This window comes from Gavialis gangeticus, unplaced genomic scaffold (genome assembly GCF_001723915.1).
Source record: "Gavialis gangeticus isolate Ggan-Ray unplaced genomic scaffold, GavGan_comp1, whole genome shotgun sequence".
Classification (NCBI taxonomy): domain Eukaryota; kingdom Metazoa; phylum Chordata; order Crocodylia; family Gavialidae; genus Gavialis; species Gavialis gangeticus.
Genome location: NW_017729034.1, coordinates 64,245,486 through 64,263,694, shown reverse-complemented (window position 1 = coordinate 64,263,694; position 18,209 = coordinate 64,245,486). Strand labels below are relative to the sequence as shown.

The window sequence follows — 18,209 nt, the reverse complement described above, 5'->3', positions numbered from 1 at the left end:
CAACATGGAGAGGGTCCAGAGGAGGGCCACTCGCATGGTCAGGGGGCAGCAGGGCAGGCCCTACGAGGAGAGGCTACGGGACCTGAACCTGTTCATCCTCCAGAAGAGAAGGCTGAGGGGGGATCTAGTGGCCTGTTACAAACTAGTCAGAGGGGACCAGCAGACATTGGGGGAGTCCCTGTTCCCCCGAGCGCTACCAGGAGTGACTAGTAATAATGGTCATAAGCTGGCAGAGGGTAAATTCAGATTAGACATCAGGAGGTGCTACATCACTGTCAGGGCAACTAGGACCTGGAACAAACTTCCAAGCGAAGTGGTGCTGGCTCCTACCCTGGGGGTCTTTAAGACAAGGCTAGACAATCACCTTGTTCGGGTCGTTTGACCCCAGTACTCTTTCCTGCCATGGCAGGGGGTCGGACTCGATGATCTGCTCAAGTCCCTTCCAATCCTATAAACTATGAAACTCCTCTTTAATTCACACCCTGGACATAAGCCATGCTTTTCCAGGCATAGCTTTCTGTTCCTCCCTCTTGCAACTAGCCCTCAAAAGTCACTCAGCTAAGTAGAAGTAACAAGACCCACTTGGGCCTGGCAGCTTAGATTAACTACCAAAATAGGCTGGTACTCTCCCACAACTGTTGATACTTCTCTCAAATGGGGAAGTAGGACTAGGGTTAGGTCTTTCCTCACATGGCTTTACAGCTTGTACCCACTGTTATAGGAACTTTCTCCTCCACTGTCACTGATCTGCTGCTGAGGGCTCCCCTGCTACTTCTGTGTATATCCCTTTCCTCATAACTGCTGTTCTTTTAGAGACGATGAATTGAGAAGAGTTAATCTTTTGTCTGTGTGACTCCTTTCTTCCTTCCTCTGAAATAAAGATGTCTAGTTACGAAGAGGCCAAGAGCTGTGGGCTGTGAATCTTATAAAGTTCTGACCTTTTTGATAGAGCTGTTGTCCAGAAGTGGGATAGACCCCAAAACCCTTATCTGATCCTTTTCTTGATCTGCATTAGAGGACTGGCTGTTTTAGACCAGAATCAACTGAAAAAGGAAGCAGGGGAATGCTAATTTGTAATTTGTATTTAGAATTAAACCTTGTGCTGTTGTTTTCCAAGGAGTATTTTACTCAGGAATTACACAGATTGTAAGACTGTATTCTTTCCCATTATATTTACCATCTTAGAACAGAAATACTGAGAGAGCATTTAACTTCAGATATTTGGAGATGGCCATTTTACAGCAGGAAATAGGGTGGCTTGCCCCCGTCCAGAATGGTGCATACAATTCTAGTTACCCATTTGCAAGAAAGATAAACTTAAGCAGGTAAAGAGAAGACCAAGAGCAGGCCTGGTTTCTAAGATGAATTAAGAAGACCTTGTTTTCTAAAATGAATTAAGTCTCTTTTTGTCTCCTCCCCTATGACAAAGTTGAGAAAAAAGATGAGTGCTCTTTATTAATATAAGGGGAAAGGGAGGTAACGATCAAGGAAAGAAAAGAGGGATTTAAGCTAGAAGACAATGCTGAAACAAGCAATGAAAGGTTTGAGAATACATTTAGTTTGCTACGTAACAAATTACAGTAATATTCTTCACATGTACGAGAAAGCAGCGGGGACAGTGCATGGGGTGCTGGAAGCCTGGGTGTGCTCGTGGAAGCTCAGGCTTGGCAGGCTTCCAGTACCCTGTGCACCATCCCCACCACTTTCTCCAGCTGCCAGCACACTCAGCCACCCTCCTGCTGCCTTCCCAGGACAGTCAGCCTGTCCTGGGCGGTCCCAGGTGGTGGGAAGGCAGCGGGGACAGTGCACCAGGCACTGGAAAACCCCCAAGCCCGAGCTTCCCTGAGTATGCCTGGACTTCCAGCGCCCTGTGCACTTTTGGATCCGGCGGGTGCTGCATCCGTGCAGCTAGCACCCTGCCCAGGCAGCCCTGGCCGGGCACTGCTGACATGGAGGGAAGCACCAGGACACCCAGAGCTCAGTGGCTGCTCGCCCCAGGGGCAGCTTGCACGGACAGGCTTTGCCGAGGGTGGGGACAAGTGGCAAGGGGCCTGATCTTTTTTTTTTTCTCCCAGAGATTGCCTGTATCTCCCATGGCTGGGGAGTGAGCTGCCAGTGGGTCGTGCAGCACCAGAGCTGTGGGGGACCCCAGTGCTGTGGTGGTGGCACCCCCTGGGCAGCACCCACTCGCTGGCACCCCACCTGGGCAGTCCCAGGGGGCGCTGCCGTCACGGAGGGAAGCACCAGCACCAGCAACCCCCTCCCCCCCGCAGCTCAGGGCCCACTGGCAGCTCACCCCTGGGCACGGGAGAGGCGGGCAGGCTCCGAGGGAAAAAAAAAAGAGATCACTGCTTTTTTTTTTCCTTCGGCAGAGCCTGCCCACTCGGCGGCGGGGGGCTCCATGCTTCACTCTAGCTCTGAGTTGCCTGCATAGCTGTTTGAAATGCCTCAGGATCTATAATAATAACAGGCTTATTCTGTCTGTCCAAAGCACTCTGATTGGTTCTTTCAGTAAGCATTGAGATTGGCAGCAGAGACAACCAATCAGAGTGCTCCAGACAGACAGCCTAGGCCTATTTTTATTAGAGATTATGAGTCCATCATACAACACCGGATGCTGGGCCTTTCATTTTGCCTCACTTATCTCTCAGGGACCCAGGTGGGATCTTAAAAGCAACCAGAGCTAAATAAGAGATCTTCTAAGGTGAGCAAAATTCTTTTCTTCACAGTTGCAGACCTCTAGAAAGTATCTGGCTGTGACTTTAAGAGTTTCTATTAGAGTTTCCATCTAGGAAGATGTGAGGCTTGTTTACTGCATTGTATAGGATGCAGTTCCAAAATAAGGGCTGATGATTGTTTTCTGCTTCCAAAATCAAAATGTAACATACGGGATTTGGGGAAGCCTGATTCTGTTCCATCATCCCATCCCTAGCTTCAGTATCTTGCTAACAGTTGTTTCTTCACCATGTGGAGGGGAGAGAGAAAGACAAAAGAGCTCCTCAAACGTGTAAGCTTCTTCATTTACATACCTCACAAATGCATTTGCCATATATGGCCATCAGGGTGAACCAAGGCAAGCCTTTTCCCAGGAAGGAAATGTCTGATCCCATGTTCTACAGCCATACAGAGTAGAGAGGAAGATACTGACCCACTTGGGACTGACAGCCATTTTTAGGGGGTATGGACCAAAAGTCAAATGGAGTTTTCTGAGCCAGCAACTGCTCCTTATACAGGGAAAATAACATTATAGTTATAGTCCAAAACAAAATACTGTATTAAAAAAAATCTTTGTTGAAACTATGCTTTGGTGCACTGAATAGCTTGAACCAGCAACCAGCATTCCCTAACCTACCATCTTTCTAGTCTGTGTCATCGTAAGACTAAATATAAAGATTCTGGATTTGTTACAGAGGAACCACACACTATCTGTAGGAGGGCTGAGATGAGTCTCACTACTTGGGGTTTCTGCAGAATTCAGAAATGTTTAGCAAATTAGTGACTTCTTGTCCCCCTCCCAACACAGATGAACTCAGGGGCTGGCAGAAGACAGTATGATCTATTGCTCTGCTATTGCGGACATAACTGTGAGAACATTCTCTCCAGATGAGTCAAACAGAATCCACGAAGGCTCAACTATTTGTAGAGTTACCCATGTTTGACCTCACAGCTCCCTTAGCAAATAGAGGGGTTAATGGCTTTGGAAGGTAAATGTAAACAAATAACAGCAAAACTTTTGGTGGCTTGTCGACAAATTATATGCAGTATCAGTATATTAATTATTTTGTACATCTAGAAGCCAGTGTGGATGTAGAAGGATAGAATGCAAAATATTCAGCCAGTTCTCAGTCAGCTCATGATTTGAAATTCAGTGCAATTTCTATTTAGCAGCATGAAAAGTGCTATTGGGAAGTAGAGAAGAAAAGGATACAAAAAGGAATAGGGAATATTAGCTTTAAATCCAAGTCCCAACATAAAACATGGCCATAGAGTTCATCAGTTAATTACCGCAATGTAAGAAGGCCCCAAGTGAGAAAAGTTATCAAGAACAGCAAAGTAGATTAGTAGGGCATGTCCCCACAAACACCTCAAAGCCATTTAAGGCACCACAAACTGCACACAGTGCACGTGCACTTGTACGCCATGCTAATCTGCAGTATGATGGGTTTTTTTGACACGGGGAGATCCTGGTGTTAAAAAAAACAAACCAATACTAAAAACATGGTGCAGTGCATGTGGCAGCAGCGTGTGCCACCAGAAACTGGAGCCTGGGTGGCCAGAGCCATGCTCCAGCTGTCAGCCAGGCTCCAAGCAGCCGCTCAGCACCGCTGCTGCCCCGAGAGGCCCCCAGGACACGAGGTAAGGCTGCTGGGACCAGCACAGGTGGTCCCCAGGCTCCCCCACCCCACCCCACCCCACCCGGGTCTCTGCTGCATGCCAGACCACGTGTGTAGGGGCGTGCCTGGGGACAAATAGCAGCAGCACAAATATATGTCGCTATTTGTCCCATGGGAAACGTGCATCTCTACATATGTGCGCTTGTGGGGATGCACCTGTACTGTTTATAAATAGGTGCTTTGAAGTCACTAAGACCAGAGGTATTCTACTTACGTGGTAAAATGGTCAAAAGTTGAAATAGCAGGAGAAATTATCAGGAAAATCTATTCTAATCAAAGAGCACAGAGTGCCCATGATTCCCATCTGATATAAAGAGTCATAACACGCTGCTTTTAATAAGCAGATGTCCTCTAGATCTTAAAAGGCATGTGCAACTTAAAATGGGTAGCTTAAAACAAACTAAAGTTGGATTGCCCAAGTCAGACAAGAGCTGAATGCCCCCTTAAGTATCTTCCTGCCATTTTAAGATTTAAAATCTAGTGTTGTCCCTGGATTATTTATTGGGCAAGTCCAGGGGCACAACATTTAATTGAAGAAATTGTGATATTACAGAATTCCCCAGATGTTCATATCTAAGGGTTTGTCTCGTGCTATTAATTCTTTTACATTGCTGTATTAATTTTTTAAGGTTTTGTAAATCTTATTTTATGTTTTGGATCTCACGTGTGCATGGGAATTCAAACAACCACACTTACCCTTTTCACTCCAGGGCCAAAACTATCTTTGGAATCACAGCTGGAGCTGACATCTCAGCCCATAGTTTATCACAAAGGAGATTCTCCTTGGGCACCTTAGACTCTTTGATGGAGTATAGCTGTACTAGTTCACCAAAAAGTCAATTTAAATCAGAATGAAACCAAGTACTTCCAGAAAACTGGAATTTGAGGAAAAATATTAATTTTAGAAAGTTTCCAAACCAAAATGTGCTCCCCTTTGAGAGAAACTGAAATTCTTTTGACTATAGCAGTGATGAATACTGACAAAAATGTTAGTTTGATTCACCACCTTCTAGGGCTGCCAGGTCTGTGCCTCCATGGCAGGCTCACCATGCAAACTACCCTGAGCCAGGGACCCCACAACTTCATACTTGCAGGCATTTGCTGAAAATATCAATTTCAGTGAGCAGCTCCATGGTGGCGAACCTGGAAACCCTGAGAGTACCCAGCAGTCTGCTTACCAGGGCTGCCCTCTAAGGCAACAGGCCCTGGAAGCATCAGGATTTAAACCAATTTGGGCAAAACTTTTCCGATCCAACTAACTCTATTCAGTCAGGACTTGAAGGTGTAATGTAAGTATATGTTATCCAGTTCATTCCAACCAGTATCTTCTAAAACTGTAGTCAGGAAAACATGATTGTATTTCAGAACATGCTACACTGGTTGAATTAAAAATCTGGATTAGCCTTTTAGCCTGTCTGGTGAGGGAACTGCTGTTGTATCCCTCTCCATCCTATCTTATCACTGTCCTGCGCAAGCTCCTGCTCCATTCACTTTCTCTATCCATGTTCCTTCTTCCTCCAGCTTCTCCTAATCCCTGACTTTCTCCTTTAACCCTTACACTCATTCCTCTGCACACATACTCAACAGTTTTCCTCCTCCTCTCCTCATTTGCCACATTCAGTTCTCAGATCTATCTTCAAGACAGTTGGCAAGAGCAGTACTAAAACAAGAGAGGTTCCCTGTCTCAAAGAAATCCCCCTTGCAGCACAGCTGCCCCAGTTTCTCTTTGCAGCATAAGTGCCTGGATTGTCAGGTGTGATTTCTTTGACCTACATTCCACACACTAGCTGTGTGCTTTCTATGATAGACCAGAAAGAGTGAAAATTCAGCTGGACTTCAAGGTCCAGAAAAAAGGTAGATCCAGATCCTACTTTAAATGCATCCCTCTCCTTCTAAGTTCCATTCCTCCTCTTTGCTGCATATCAGCAACTACAATCCCTTCATCCCCTTAAAACATTGTACCTACAGCAATGGTTCTGGAACCAAACAGCAACAACTAAGGTCAGACTGTGTCCAGGTTTACTCAGAGTGGCTGTAATATTATCTTTTGATGCACATGAACAGGCATATATGGTTTCAAAACCAAGGCAGTTGCACTTTCAGTTCTTCATTAAGTACAAATATTATGTAGATTTTTTGCACTCTTTTGTATAAGAGATATATTTCTTACTGCAAGTGTTTGTTTAAAGACATGTTTGATTGTCAAGGCTAAATGCAAGCCATCTGCCAAAATTTAAATTAAACTCTTACTTCAGTGGATGAGATTTCACTCTCAGAAAACACCGTTTCCTTGCCAGCACTGTGCTGCTCCCAATTTTGATCCTGTGCCTTCATAGCTTTTAAGTGCTTACATTTCTATAGAACCTTCATGTCTAAAGGCTTAAAATTACCAGCTCATGGTCATGAAGAAACCTCCCACATGCTCCACCGCAGAGAATAACACTGTGCAGTGGGGTGCAAAATATAGTAATCTATACTGTATCATCTGGTTCTGGCCATTGCTGAATTGTCAGTGTCTTTTTTCCTTCCGGTTTGTCAGTTTTATGTTCCCATCCCATAAAGATGCAAATTAGTTGTTATATCAATGTATAAATTAAATGCACTTGTTGCCATAAATTGAAAACTAAATAGTCAGTTTATTATTAAAGAAACTTTACTACCTTTTTTCAATTTAACTTAACACTTTTGAAATACAAATAAAAAACCAACAATGAAACACTTTGCTAACGTCTACAAAAGGATCTAAATAACAATGCACATACATCATTTACATGATTCACTTTCACAATAAAATAAGAGAGCTTAGGTCAATATTTACAATATTGACGGAGGTCATAGTCTGACAGCCATCAGAGGCTGGTGCTGTCTCTTATTATTGGCTTGCTAGAATATCAAAGCCCAAATCCTGCAGTTGGATCTGCCTGGGCATACCCCTTTACCTGACACAGAACCCCACATATGTCAATGGGGCCTTGGGTGACATAAAACCACATAGCTCCAGCTGCAGGATCAGTTCCTAAGAGACCAAAATGTAGCAAATATTTGTGTTTTCATCATTAAGCTGCCATTATAGCACCTGAACACACTTGGATTAAATATTTAATGCATCCCCTGACTTAGAATTCTACTTTCCAACTTGAGGCACTTCATTATAAAGGCATTTATTTGTTATGGCTTACACAAGAAGATAGTCAAATTCTACCCTAGGATATGTGTTTGTTAAATTCAATGAGAGCAGCATGTACACATCCAAGAGTATATCTTGACCCAACATTTGGTGCTTATCTACATGAGAAGATTAGGGTGTGATAATTCACGTGAATCCTCAAGGATATATTCTATTATGATCTAATCTTCTAGGGAAGACAAATAGTCACTGTACTTAAGGCTTATATCTATAGCCCCATCCAAATTACTGACACTTGGGGTTTTCCCTTGTAGAATAACTTAACTACTTGAATCCAAACTATTTCAACATGCCATTGGGTGGCATGATCCACATATGATTGTCTTAAGGTACACAGCATACTGACAGATTATATACATAGCTTAACATGTACAAAACAAGGTCACATTCTAACAAATAATAAATATAGATCAGAGTACAAGACTAAACTAAAAATAAATTAGAAAGAACCTTTTGCTATTGACTTTCCTTTTTTCTCTCATTTAGGGCCCAGACCAAAGACCATAAATGTCAATGAAAGTTTCTCCATTGACTTCAAAGGGCTATGGATAGGGCCCTTAATTAGATTACAGCTGTTTGAAATGCAGAAATGTAGCTAGCCTGACAGCTGTTTGTTATCTATATGACCAAACTTACCTTAAAGGGAGCATCTGAGGTAAAGACAATTAGACCAAAATTTTAATATTGCATTTATTAGGCAGAAAATAGTTCTTGCTGATTGTCTTTATCACTTAATTCAGCAGCAAGGAAGTAAGAATACAACTAACTATAGGAACACCACGTATTCACAAGACAAATACGTATTAGTGCACACAGTTGTCCAAATTTTACTCTTTAAATAAATGTGGGTTGATTTGAGAATGACTAATTACGCACTTAATAAAAACTGTCTCAAGACTACAGCTAATCTCAAAACCAAAAAAGTTAGCTACATGTTGATATGAAGCATCTTATTTGACAAAACTGTCAAGATGGCCAGGAAAAAAAATCCTCAGATCCAAATACCCCCGAACACTGAGAACTGTGGAATACGGGTCAGAATTAGTTGGTTTGGGCCATTTCTGCCAAACTGAAAAGGATTAAAATATATTTCCTTTTTTTAAAAAGGGAGAGCAGTGAAATTTATCATATGAGAATTGCACTCAAAAGGTCCCTATGATGCAGTGTTTACTGTAAGAAGCGTAACTCAGTTGCTCTACACCAAAGTAGTGCAGTACTTTGCCTGTAATTTACTTCACGTCTCTTTTTTCCCCTCCCCAAGACTTCATTGTGGATTCAGTATTAAGTTACTTAACAGCTAGAAAGTCTGTGTCTCAAACAGAAACTCTTGGTCTACATGGAGGGTGGTGTGACGGGAGTCCAGGTGGATGCTAGCCTTGCATGTGTTGAAGTATCATACTGGCTGTCAGGAATGTCTGTTGGTGTGCCGCCGTCAAACAATGGAGATCCTGAGGAGGAAGCCGTGACTGAGTGAGGGAGGGGTGGGTAGTGCGCTGCAGAGCCACGCAAGAACTGGGAGCTCAGTCCATTGGACATCCCACTGGACTGCGATACCGGTGTGATGGTGCTGTTACTAACAGACCACAAGTTGGGATACTGACTGTAAGAGAGAGAAGAACTCCATATAATATGGATTATTAATGACCCCAGCTTTTCTTGTCACCAAATAAGGCAGATTACTGATTCTTCAAGTTCTCTGAGAGTTTCCTGTCATTGCAGTAAATCTTTGAAACTAAGGTTACATATTATATACTGATGCTGCAACGGGTGTGCTATGAAAATAAGAATCGAGCCAAATCTTCCCAGCCGTACGCTATCTTAAAAACATTATTTTACCTTAGAGACAGTAATAAAAAAGGTTCATCTGTAAGATGTCTTTGCCGAGAATAAGTTTAACTTCTATTTAATATTTAGTTCTTAAATAATACTTTTCACCCAAATTAACTGATGAAGGAATTCCTGCCCCCCCAAAAAAGAAAAAAAAAGATGTTTCTCTTTTAAAAGGAAGTATTTCTTCTAAAGAGTGGCCTGCACCTTAAAGTCCAGTAAAAAGCTCTTTTATACACCACGGATGAATCTTTATTTGATGTCTTTTTTTTTAAGTTTCAAAATCAGAAAGTTGGAGAGTGTCTTAAATAAATTCAAGGTAGCTTTCTATTCAACAGAATACAGTAAATAATATCCCCAGCTTATCCCCACAGGTATGGAGTCTAGACACCGAAATTATGTGAATTGCCCAATGTGCCACTGCAAATCCTTGGCAGAGCTAAAAGAAGAACCCAGGTCTTTTATCTCTTAGTCCTGGGCCCTTGATTTGCCGGAATTTATGGCCTTCTGAATGCTTGGAAGAGCAGGAAGGAGAAAAAATGATGTAATTTCAATTAACTTCTGGTCAGTAAAATAAGGATTTTGTACTTTATGTTAGTCACATATACAATAAATTATTAAGACATAAATGAGAAATTGAACATTTCTTTAAGCAGTCTATTTTCTACAGTTCATGTATATTAATTAGTCAGCTATTTAGACTTCAGAGCTGAACTGTGAATTGCAAATTCAAATGATAATCAAATCCTGCCCCCACTGAAGTCAAAAGCAAAAATTTCACATACTTTTTCTGACTCCCCCAGTGGTTTTGTCTCCTGGTGACTGACTGCAATTTAACCCTCTACCATGACAAAGACAGCAAGTATCATCATAAATATAAAGAGAGGTGACACGCTCGTGAGTTCACATAAAGGCAATAACAACATGCTGTTACTTAAAGGGTCACTACCAGCTTGAATACACCTCCTTTTCTGAATCTTTTTCAAAATCTATTATTGCTAAATAATAGGTTAAACAACACCTAAGAGTTTCGAAAACTGAAAGCTAAAAAAATAATCATTCCCTGTCTGATATTTTTGCTTTATACATTTGACATCTCCTGCTGTCTAAACATTTTTATAGTTTCGCCTGTAGCATCAGTAATTTTTGCATAATAAGGCATTTTAGTATTTAAGCAACCAAAATTAAAAAAGGCAGGCGTGAATATAACAGAGGGCTGTTGAAACAGATGTGGTATATGAAATTACTTTTAACTGTTTAAAAACTAACTAGATTCAAGCTGATAGGGATCCTTTCCTCTCCTTTTTAATTAACAATATATTCCGATTTATAAAGATATTGGTGCTCCCTCACTTAAGGGCTAATTCCTACCTGCAGCTAGTGGATGTGCCGGTGCCGTGACTCATGGGTAGCATACTTGTATGGGTGGGAACTCCTAGACTAGACCAATTGTCGTGGGGTTGAAGCATGGAAAGGCAGGCAGAGGAATTATCAGCATAGGCTGCTGTGAAAGACAAGCATCCATTTAGTAAGCACATTAGTCATTGTACCAAACAACAATTCTCATTTTCAATGAAAAATATGCTTTTTAACTACTTTGTAAAAAAAAAAAAAAAAAAAAAAGGATACCAATTGTGCCAACTGTCAGTTCTGTTTTGGGGTTTCCCAGTAGCTCCTGCACTATGCCACTAAATAAGTCACAGAATGTGGATTGCCAGTCCATACTTCACCTCTCAACTCCAGCAGATCCTGAAGGCAAAAATGCTCAGCTTGTGATTTAGGTGGTTCTGTAGTTTTCACATAGCTTACTTAGCTGTGGCATCAGAGGGCTCCAAAGGGAAACCCATCCAGTAATGTACTGCCAAAACACTGCTGAGGTCTATGAACTTAACGGAAGGGGAAAGAGTCCTTTTATGATGATGGTGAAAGGGGTGGAAAGCACAGGGAAGTTTGATTATGTTCATGGGATATTTTATTTTAAATTTACAAAGCCCATTTGAAGCTCAAGACATAACAAAAAAAAAAAATCACTTGCACATTTTCATCTTTAAAGCACTATCCTGTAGGAACAGGTATATTATGGGTAATATTTGCAACAATTTAATGACCACCTTGCCAACGAGCCTACATAATACTCTATCACTTTAAAATATTAAATTAAAAAACATGTTTTGCTTTTCAAGAAATTTTACTGGATGGAAGGCAAATAAACGGAGACAAGTTCTTAATAGGAAAGGAAAGTATAGTTAACAATTCCCTCCTTTCTGTTCACAAAAATGCAGCTGGATACTTTCAACACAAAAGCTGACTCAGAAGCCTTTAGCTTATGTAATTCTTACATTGTCTTTATGCCCCCAAAACCTTAAGTAAGGTATATTATTGCACTTGTAAATTAATTGATTAATTAAATAACTAAATACTCTCTATTCTTATAATCAACTTGAATTTAAACGGACAGCTAAAATTATTAAAGTACTTCCCTTAATAACTTGCACTGTTTTGTTCTACACTAGCACACAGGGACATGGTGAGCACAATATTATCTAGTAGCACTGCATGCACTATTTTACTTTTCCATTGTTAAGAAACTAGAGAAACATATTTTACTTTTCACTTTCCTTTCAGTGGTGTCACAAAACCTCAGCACAAAGCAAGCTAGATTCTAGTTTTAGGGGCACTCTGGATTTACACTGGTACAACTGATCTAGAATTATTTCCAATCATTAAATAGTTGCAGTGTAATAAAGACTTACTTGGAGAGTTGTTTCTATGGGCATATGGATTGGGGTAAGGGGCAGAACGGTGATTCCTCAGCGATGAGTACCTTTCACAACTGTGAGCAGGAGAGAGTGATAAAGGTGATCCAAACTGAGGGTGAGGGTTGGTAGGGGGGCACAATGTCCCAGTTCCAGGAATAAGCCAACCACCTACTGTGAAAGAGAATCTTTTCAGAACACAGGTACATGATGACATGGGATGACTGGGAAATGTTATGAGTACTTTGCATACTAACAGTCTAGAGTGAAATAACAGCTGGTGAGTAGTGCAGGTTTGTGAAAAAAAAAAAAACGTGTCACAGAAACAAGTTAGCTGTGACACATTCCATTTGAAAGAAAAATTAGGGGTAAAAAGATTTTAGAAAGGTCAATAAAATCTGGTTCCTGCAGAACTCTATTAAATAATGTTATTAAAGTTTCCTTCTCCCTGCATCTTAAGAAGGATTCTGTCAAAACAACACATATTTAAAAACAGATTTTGTTTGTCATACTTATTATACTAAGGAAATCAAGACTGAAAATTCTATACAATCTTCCAGTACTGTAACAGTGATGTAACCATGATTGACCAGAAATTGAGAGGCAAGGATTTTGTTAGAGATCTAATGAAGACCATCTTGCATTCAAAAGCTTGTCCCAACCTACATAGCTGGTCCAATACAAGGTATCACCCTAAGAAATCTTTGCCTCTTGCATAAAATCTTGCACCACTTAGGCTGTGCATGTGCATTTTGCATTGAATTAATTTTGGAAAATTAAACTTTACTAGCTAGTTTAATCATCTGTTTCTACTTTTTCTTTTTTTTGGTTCTCAGAGTAGTATTGTTGTTTCCAACACTGCTGGGGAGCATGTATAAAAAGAAAATAGTTTCTTTGAAATACAAATAAAATCTAGTTGTATTACAATTTGTAATAGTTCTCTTATTCAAGGCCTGGCCTTAAAAGTTTTCTTGACAATTTTCCCTAAAATATTTCAATTTAAAAACTTTTAAAATAATGACATTTTACCCTTCTAAAAACAAAAATCTATTTTAACTGTGGCTTTCAATTAATATACTAAAAACTAAACTGATAATTTATTTTCAAAACCTTTCTGCTGTCATATGAAATTAAACAGCCTTTTCATTAATTTCTGTGTAAACAGATTTCCTTATATCCAAGACCCATTGCCTTATAGAAAATTAATGTAATGCTTCACTTTAAAATCTGTAAAAGTATTAATGCATGTAAATGCAACATATAGCATAGAAGCTGAAACATGCATAACTAGTACAAAACAATAACTCTGAGAATCAATGACAATTATATCATACCGAACCTATGGCATGAGTTAGTGTACATCTTCCAACAAGTACTTGTGTCTGAATTTTAATGAAATACAATATAGTACCAAACTGGAACAGAAGGGGAACATGTGTAATGATAAGATGAAAGACAACAAACATTTGCAAGTTGGATATTTAACACAAGGGAAATCAAACATACATTGGGAATATCCAGACTGCTGATTGTCTCCCACTTCATCCATCATGTCCTTGTGATCACTCCTGTGAAAGCAAACCTGTTTTATTAATCAAAGAAAACGATCTGAAAGGACTCAGATTTTTTTCTGCAAGCTGTACACTTGGGTTTATTCAGGAATTCTTACCTTTCTTTAGCATCAAGGAAAGCCTTTGCAAATGGATTATATTTAATTTTTAAAGCTGTGATCTAAAAACCAAAAACAACAAAATGCTTCATTTGCACATTACCATTCAGTATCACACAGAATTAAAGGACCCAATCAGGTTTTTCTGAAATCAGGATGCTTTACCATTGATTTCAGGGCAAATGATTAAAGCCATACTGTGGATATACATATATCTCATCCAATCATCTCTAATGTTAACAGTAGGCTTGAAATTATTCTACAAAAATTTTAGAGACATCCACAACCATTTTCTATCTAAGTTACCTCGGCTTATTAAGGAAAGCACATAAGAAAGGGGGCACACTAAATATTTTCAGATTTTGAACAACAATAAATCACAAGCAGGAAGAGCTCAGTAACTTGGATGTTAATTATTCTTACATTTCTACATTTTAGTTATTTGAAACTAAGATCCAGTTCTGAAAATACCATTTCTGGTGATTTTGTGTACTTTCAAATGGAGAGTTTATTCTTACATTTAAAGGCAGATTCAGCATGTTCCAAAGAATCTTTACTTTTACAATAAAATTAGAGCCTATATGAGACAATCATCTTTAGGGAATGACTGTTACTCTATTTCTATACGGCTTTATATTTATCTAATTCCAAGTAAATGTGCTTCACATTCACCTTAAAATAAACACACACACACAATAGAAAAATGTAAGATGACAAATATTTTACTCCAGGAACTTGCACTTTGCTCCTTCCAAGAATCTAGAGCACTCAGAGGTTTCTTTCTTGCTCTATACATACCTCCTCATTCTGATAAGCCGTCACAGCTATAAATTGGGTCTCTGGGAAAGAGTGACTGGTGATCATTCGCTGAGGGCCACCAACTCTCACTATGTGAATCCTAGGCTCATACTTATGCAAGGAGTTCAACATGATCTGTGAATATATGGCATCAGTGTAAGAGTGATGTTGTAGCCTCGATAGTCCAGAAATTATCTGAGTCAAAGATTTCTTACGGTGATAACTTTAATTGAACCAACTGTGTAGTTGGGATAAAGTAAGACAAGTTTTCCAATACAAGACATTCTTCCTCAGGTGCCATATACTGTGAGAAACAAGGATTTCTTAGGGTGATGTGTTTTATTGGACTTTTTCTTTTAATGAGACCAGAGAAAGAATGTCTTATATTCAAAAGTTATCTAACTTTATCCCTACTACACAGTTGGTCCAATAAAAAATACCACCCTAATAAATCCTTGCCTCTCACAACGTACGGCAGCACAGATAAGCACTGGCACCACGGGATGCCAATTCCTGAAATTACAGACACTTTCTGATTTCAGTCATTAACCTTTTTTTTCAGTGATGGAGGAAAAAAGTCAGATACCAGTAAATTCTAAATGTGAAGTCTGACAGAAGACATTTCAATGTGTTAAGCTGAAGTCAAGTAGAAGGCAGGATAATTTGCATGATATATATCTATATCTATATGCTCTTTACACAGAACCCTCACAGTCACCTTAGGACGTAACATAGCATCCCTAACTGTGGGAAGATTAACATAAGTGAGGATACACACACATCCACATCTTCACTTATATGTGTATATATATACACACCAACATACACATATACAGACACACACACACATATAAAAATATATGCACACACATATATTATGTATGTGTGTGTGTGTGGTTTATATATCCCTAGATTCTATCTATATATAGTTCAGCACCCCTAGTTTATAGATATATCCCATGGTGAATGTGAGGGTTCTGTGTTAGGAGCTCACACACACACACACACTAGTTTTTTTCTTTCTCTCCCTACACACACACACACACACACACACACACACACACACACACACACACACACACACTAAATATATCTATATCTATGTATCTATATCTCTATAGATACAGAGATATCTATATAGAACGAGCTTATATATACACATATCTATAGATATATTTCTATAGATTTATAGATATGTCTAGATCTATAGATATAACTAGATCTAGAGCTAAATGCATTTAGCTCTAGCTATAGATAGATCTAGAGCTAGATAGTTCTAGTTTGTGCTAGATCCTACCACAAGGTTTCCTGAGCAGAAGTGGCCCCCTCAACTTTCTGGCTAGCCTACGTGGTACAAATCTATGCTGCCTTCTCCAAGAAGTTGAAGTTAAGCAAGTCAGCTGTCCAGCCAAGCCAGGCTGTTCAGCAGGGTAGACAGCTTCCAGGAGGCAGCAGCCAGGAGAGCAAAGAGGCCCCTTATGGACTAACTAAACCAAGAGGGACTGAAGCTTCTGTGTGTTGTCAGAGGCTGCAACAGAGAACAGACCCGAGGTGCCCTGAGTTGGATGGAGGTGGTAGCCAAGGGGCCCACGTGGGAAGGAGAGGCTGGGTTGGCAGAGGTGGCTGCAGGGTGGGGGCTTGATTCAGTCCAGCAGGCCTGTTGCTTTTCTAGGACTGGCAGGCAGCACCCACCCAGTGCAGCCATGAGCCTCCCTGAAAGGGGGGGTCCACTGAGACAGTAGCACCTAGTTCCCTGCGACAGAACAGAGAAGGGGGCAGGGAACGAGCTCACAGGCCAAAAGCAATGCAGCCTGCCAGCGGCCCTGGCCCTCAACCAGGCCAAGGAGCCAGCAGATGCTGCTGGGGAAGACTCTGCCCAGAGCTGTGCAAGTCCCTGGGGGTCCCCAGCCAGAGCCTCCTTCCTGGTGACACAGAGGCCGGCCAGCAGGAGGCTGCTGAGAGAGGAGAGGGGACCTCCCGCCCCGCCTTCCCCTTCCTGCCAGCACCTGCACAGAGCCATGGGGGGCAAGAAGGGGGCTCACCTGCCCACCGCCGTTGAGTTTGTTGGTGAGCTTGACCTTGCTGAAGGAGACAGGCGCCTTCATCCAGTGCGCGCCAAAGTTGGGCGAGTCAGGGTGGATGTAGACGCAGCTGGGCGCCTGCGGCTCGGGCTTGCCACCTGGCACCCACTCACCGTTCACATACTTCCAGCGGTGCCCGTCGGCTGCCGCAAAGTCCAGCAGGAAGGAGTACATGGCGTGCGGGTCCAGGCCGGCCACGCTCACCTTCAGCACCGGGAACATCCGCCTGCGCGGGTCACACGCGGGGAGACAGGCGCGCTGGCCACTGGCCCCGCGTGTACCCACCCCTACCCTGCATGTGCACCCCCCCGCATATGCACACACCCCCATGTATACACCCTGCTGCCTCTGCGTGTTCACACCATGTATGCACACCCCTGTGTGTACACACCCCTCGTGTGTGCACACCCACCCCTGCATACACCCCAACAAGTGTACATACACCCTCTGCTGCCTGTTCAAACCACCCTTGCATGTGGACACCCCCTCCGCATATGCACCTCCTCATGTGTACACCTCACCCCCCCGAATATGCACACCCCCTAACCTGTGCACACCCCTGCTGCGTGTACACATCCCCCCCCGCATGCCCACCTCCCCACGTGTGCATCCCAACCCTCTGCGTGTGCACACTCCCCCCACGTGTGCACACCCTCCTACGTGTATACACCTCCCCGCGTGTACATCCCACCCCAGCAGGTGTACACTCTCCTCCCCAGTGTGCAGCCCCCGGCCGGGGGGCCCGCGCCGGCCCTACCTGCCGTTCTTGGTGACAATCATCTCGTTGGTGAGCTCCTTGAAGCGCAGCCACAGCTCGGCCTCCTCCAGCGTGACGCGCAGCTCCCGCTCCGTGGGGTCGCCCTTCTCGCTGCCCGCCTGCAGCTCGTGCTCCACGGCGCTCAGCAGGTGGTCCACGCGGTACTGCAGGCTCTTGCCTGCGCCCTCCGCGCCCGGGGACCCCATCCTGCCCGCCCGGCCGCCCGCCCCGGCGCTCTCGATCCCGCTCCCGCTCCCGCTCCCGCTCCCGGCGCTGCGAGCCCTGGCGCGGGGGCAGCGCGGAGCCAGCGTCATAAATACCCCCTGTGACATCACCGCCCGCCGGGGGGCGCCCGGATTGGAGCGCGGCCCCTTTGATGTGTCCGCGCGGGCCGCGCCATTGGTGCCCCGGGGCAGCCTGTGATGTTAATGGGGGGGGAGCGCGGCTATTTTATGCAAATCGGCTCCCAAATGTTTGCACCTCCATCAAAGCCGCCGGGGCCGCGGGGAAATGGCCCATCTCGGCCGCAGCCCCTTGCCCCCCGCACGCCCCCGGCTGCCTTGCACACTCCAGGCCTGGCGGGGAGACCCTCCCGCCGCAGGGAAGTGGGCAAAGACCCCGAACAAGCGCAAACGCCCCGTGAGAGAATGGCCCCAAGCTGCAGCCAGGGAAGGTGCGGTTGGGTATGAGGAGAAACGCGCGCTAGGAGGGGAGGGAAGCGCTGGGAAAGTGGCTGTGGA

At 42.9% G+C, this 18,209-nt stretch overlaps 1 protein-coding gene across 1 annotated transcript; it reads right to left on the bottom strand.

Moving 5' to 3' along the window:
• Window positions 1-7,162: 7,162 nt before the first annotated feature.
• Window positions 7,163-17,675, bottom strand: T (T brachyury transcription factor). The gene is made up of 8 exons (XM_019526772.1): window positions 17,470-17,675; window positions 16,674-16,938; window positions 14,632-14,766; window positions 13,834-13,895; window positions 13,671-13,732; window positions 12,162-12,338; window positions 10,780-10,912; window positions 7,163-9,181 (listed from the first exon to the last, which is right to left on the bottom strand). The coding sequence occupies exons 1-8, from the start codon at window positions 17,673-17,675 to the stop codon at window positions 8,914-8,916; spliced, it is 1,308 nt and encodes a 435-aa protein (XP_019382317.1). The 3' UTR covers window positions 7,163-8,913.
• Window positions 17,676-18,209: the final 534 nt, after the last annotated feature.

Bases quoted from the DNA above. Each gene is read 5' to 3' on its own strand.
- T (XM_019526772.1), bottom strand. From the start codon at position 17,675: ATGGGGTCCCCGGGCGCGGAGGGCGCAGGCAAGAGCCTGCAGTACCGC. The intron at 13,896-14,631 runs GTATGTATAGAG...TTTGGTTTTTAG, and splicing joins CGGCTTATCAGAATGAGGAG to ATCACAGCTTTAAAAATTAA. The intron at 9,182-10,779 runs GTAGGAATTAGC...TCTCTCTTACAG, and splicing joins GGCACATCCACTAGCTGCAG to TCAGTATCCCAACTTGTGGT.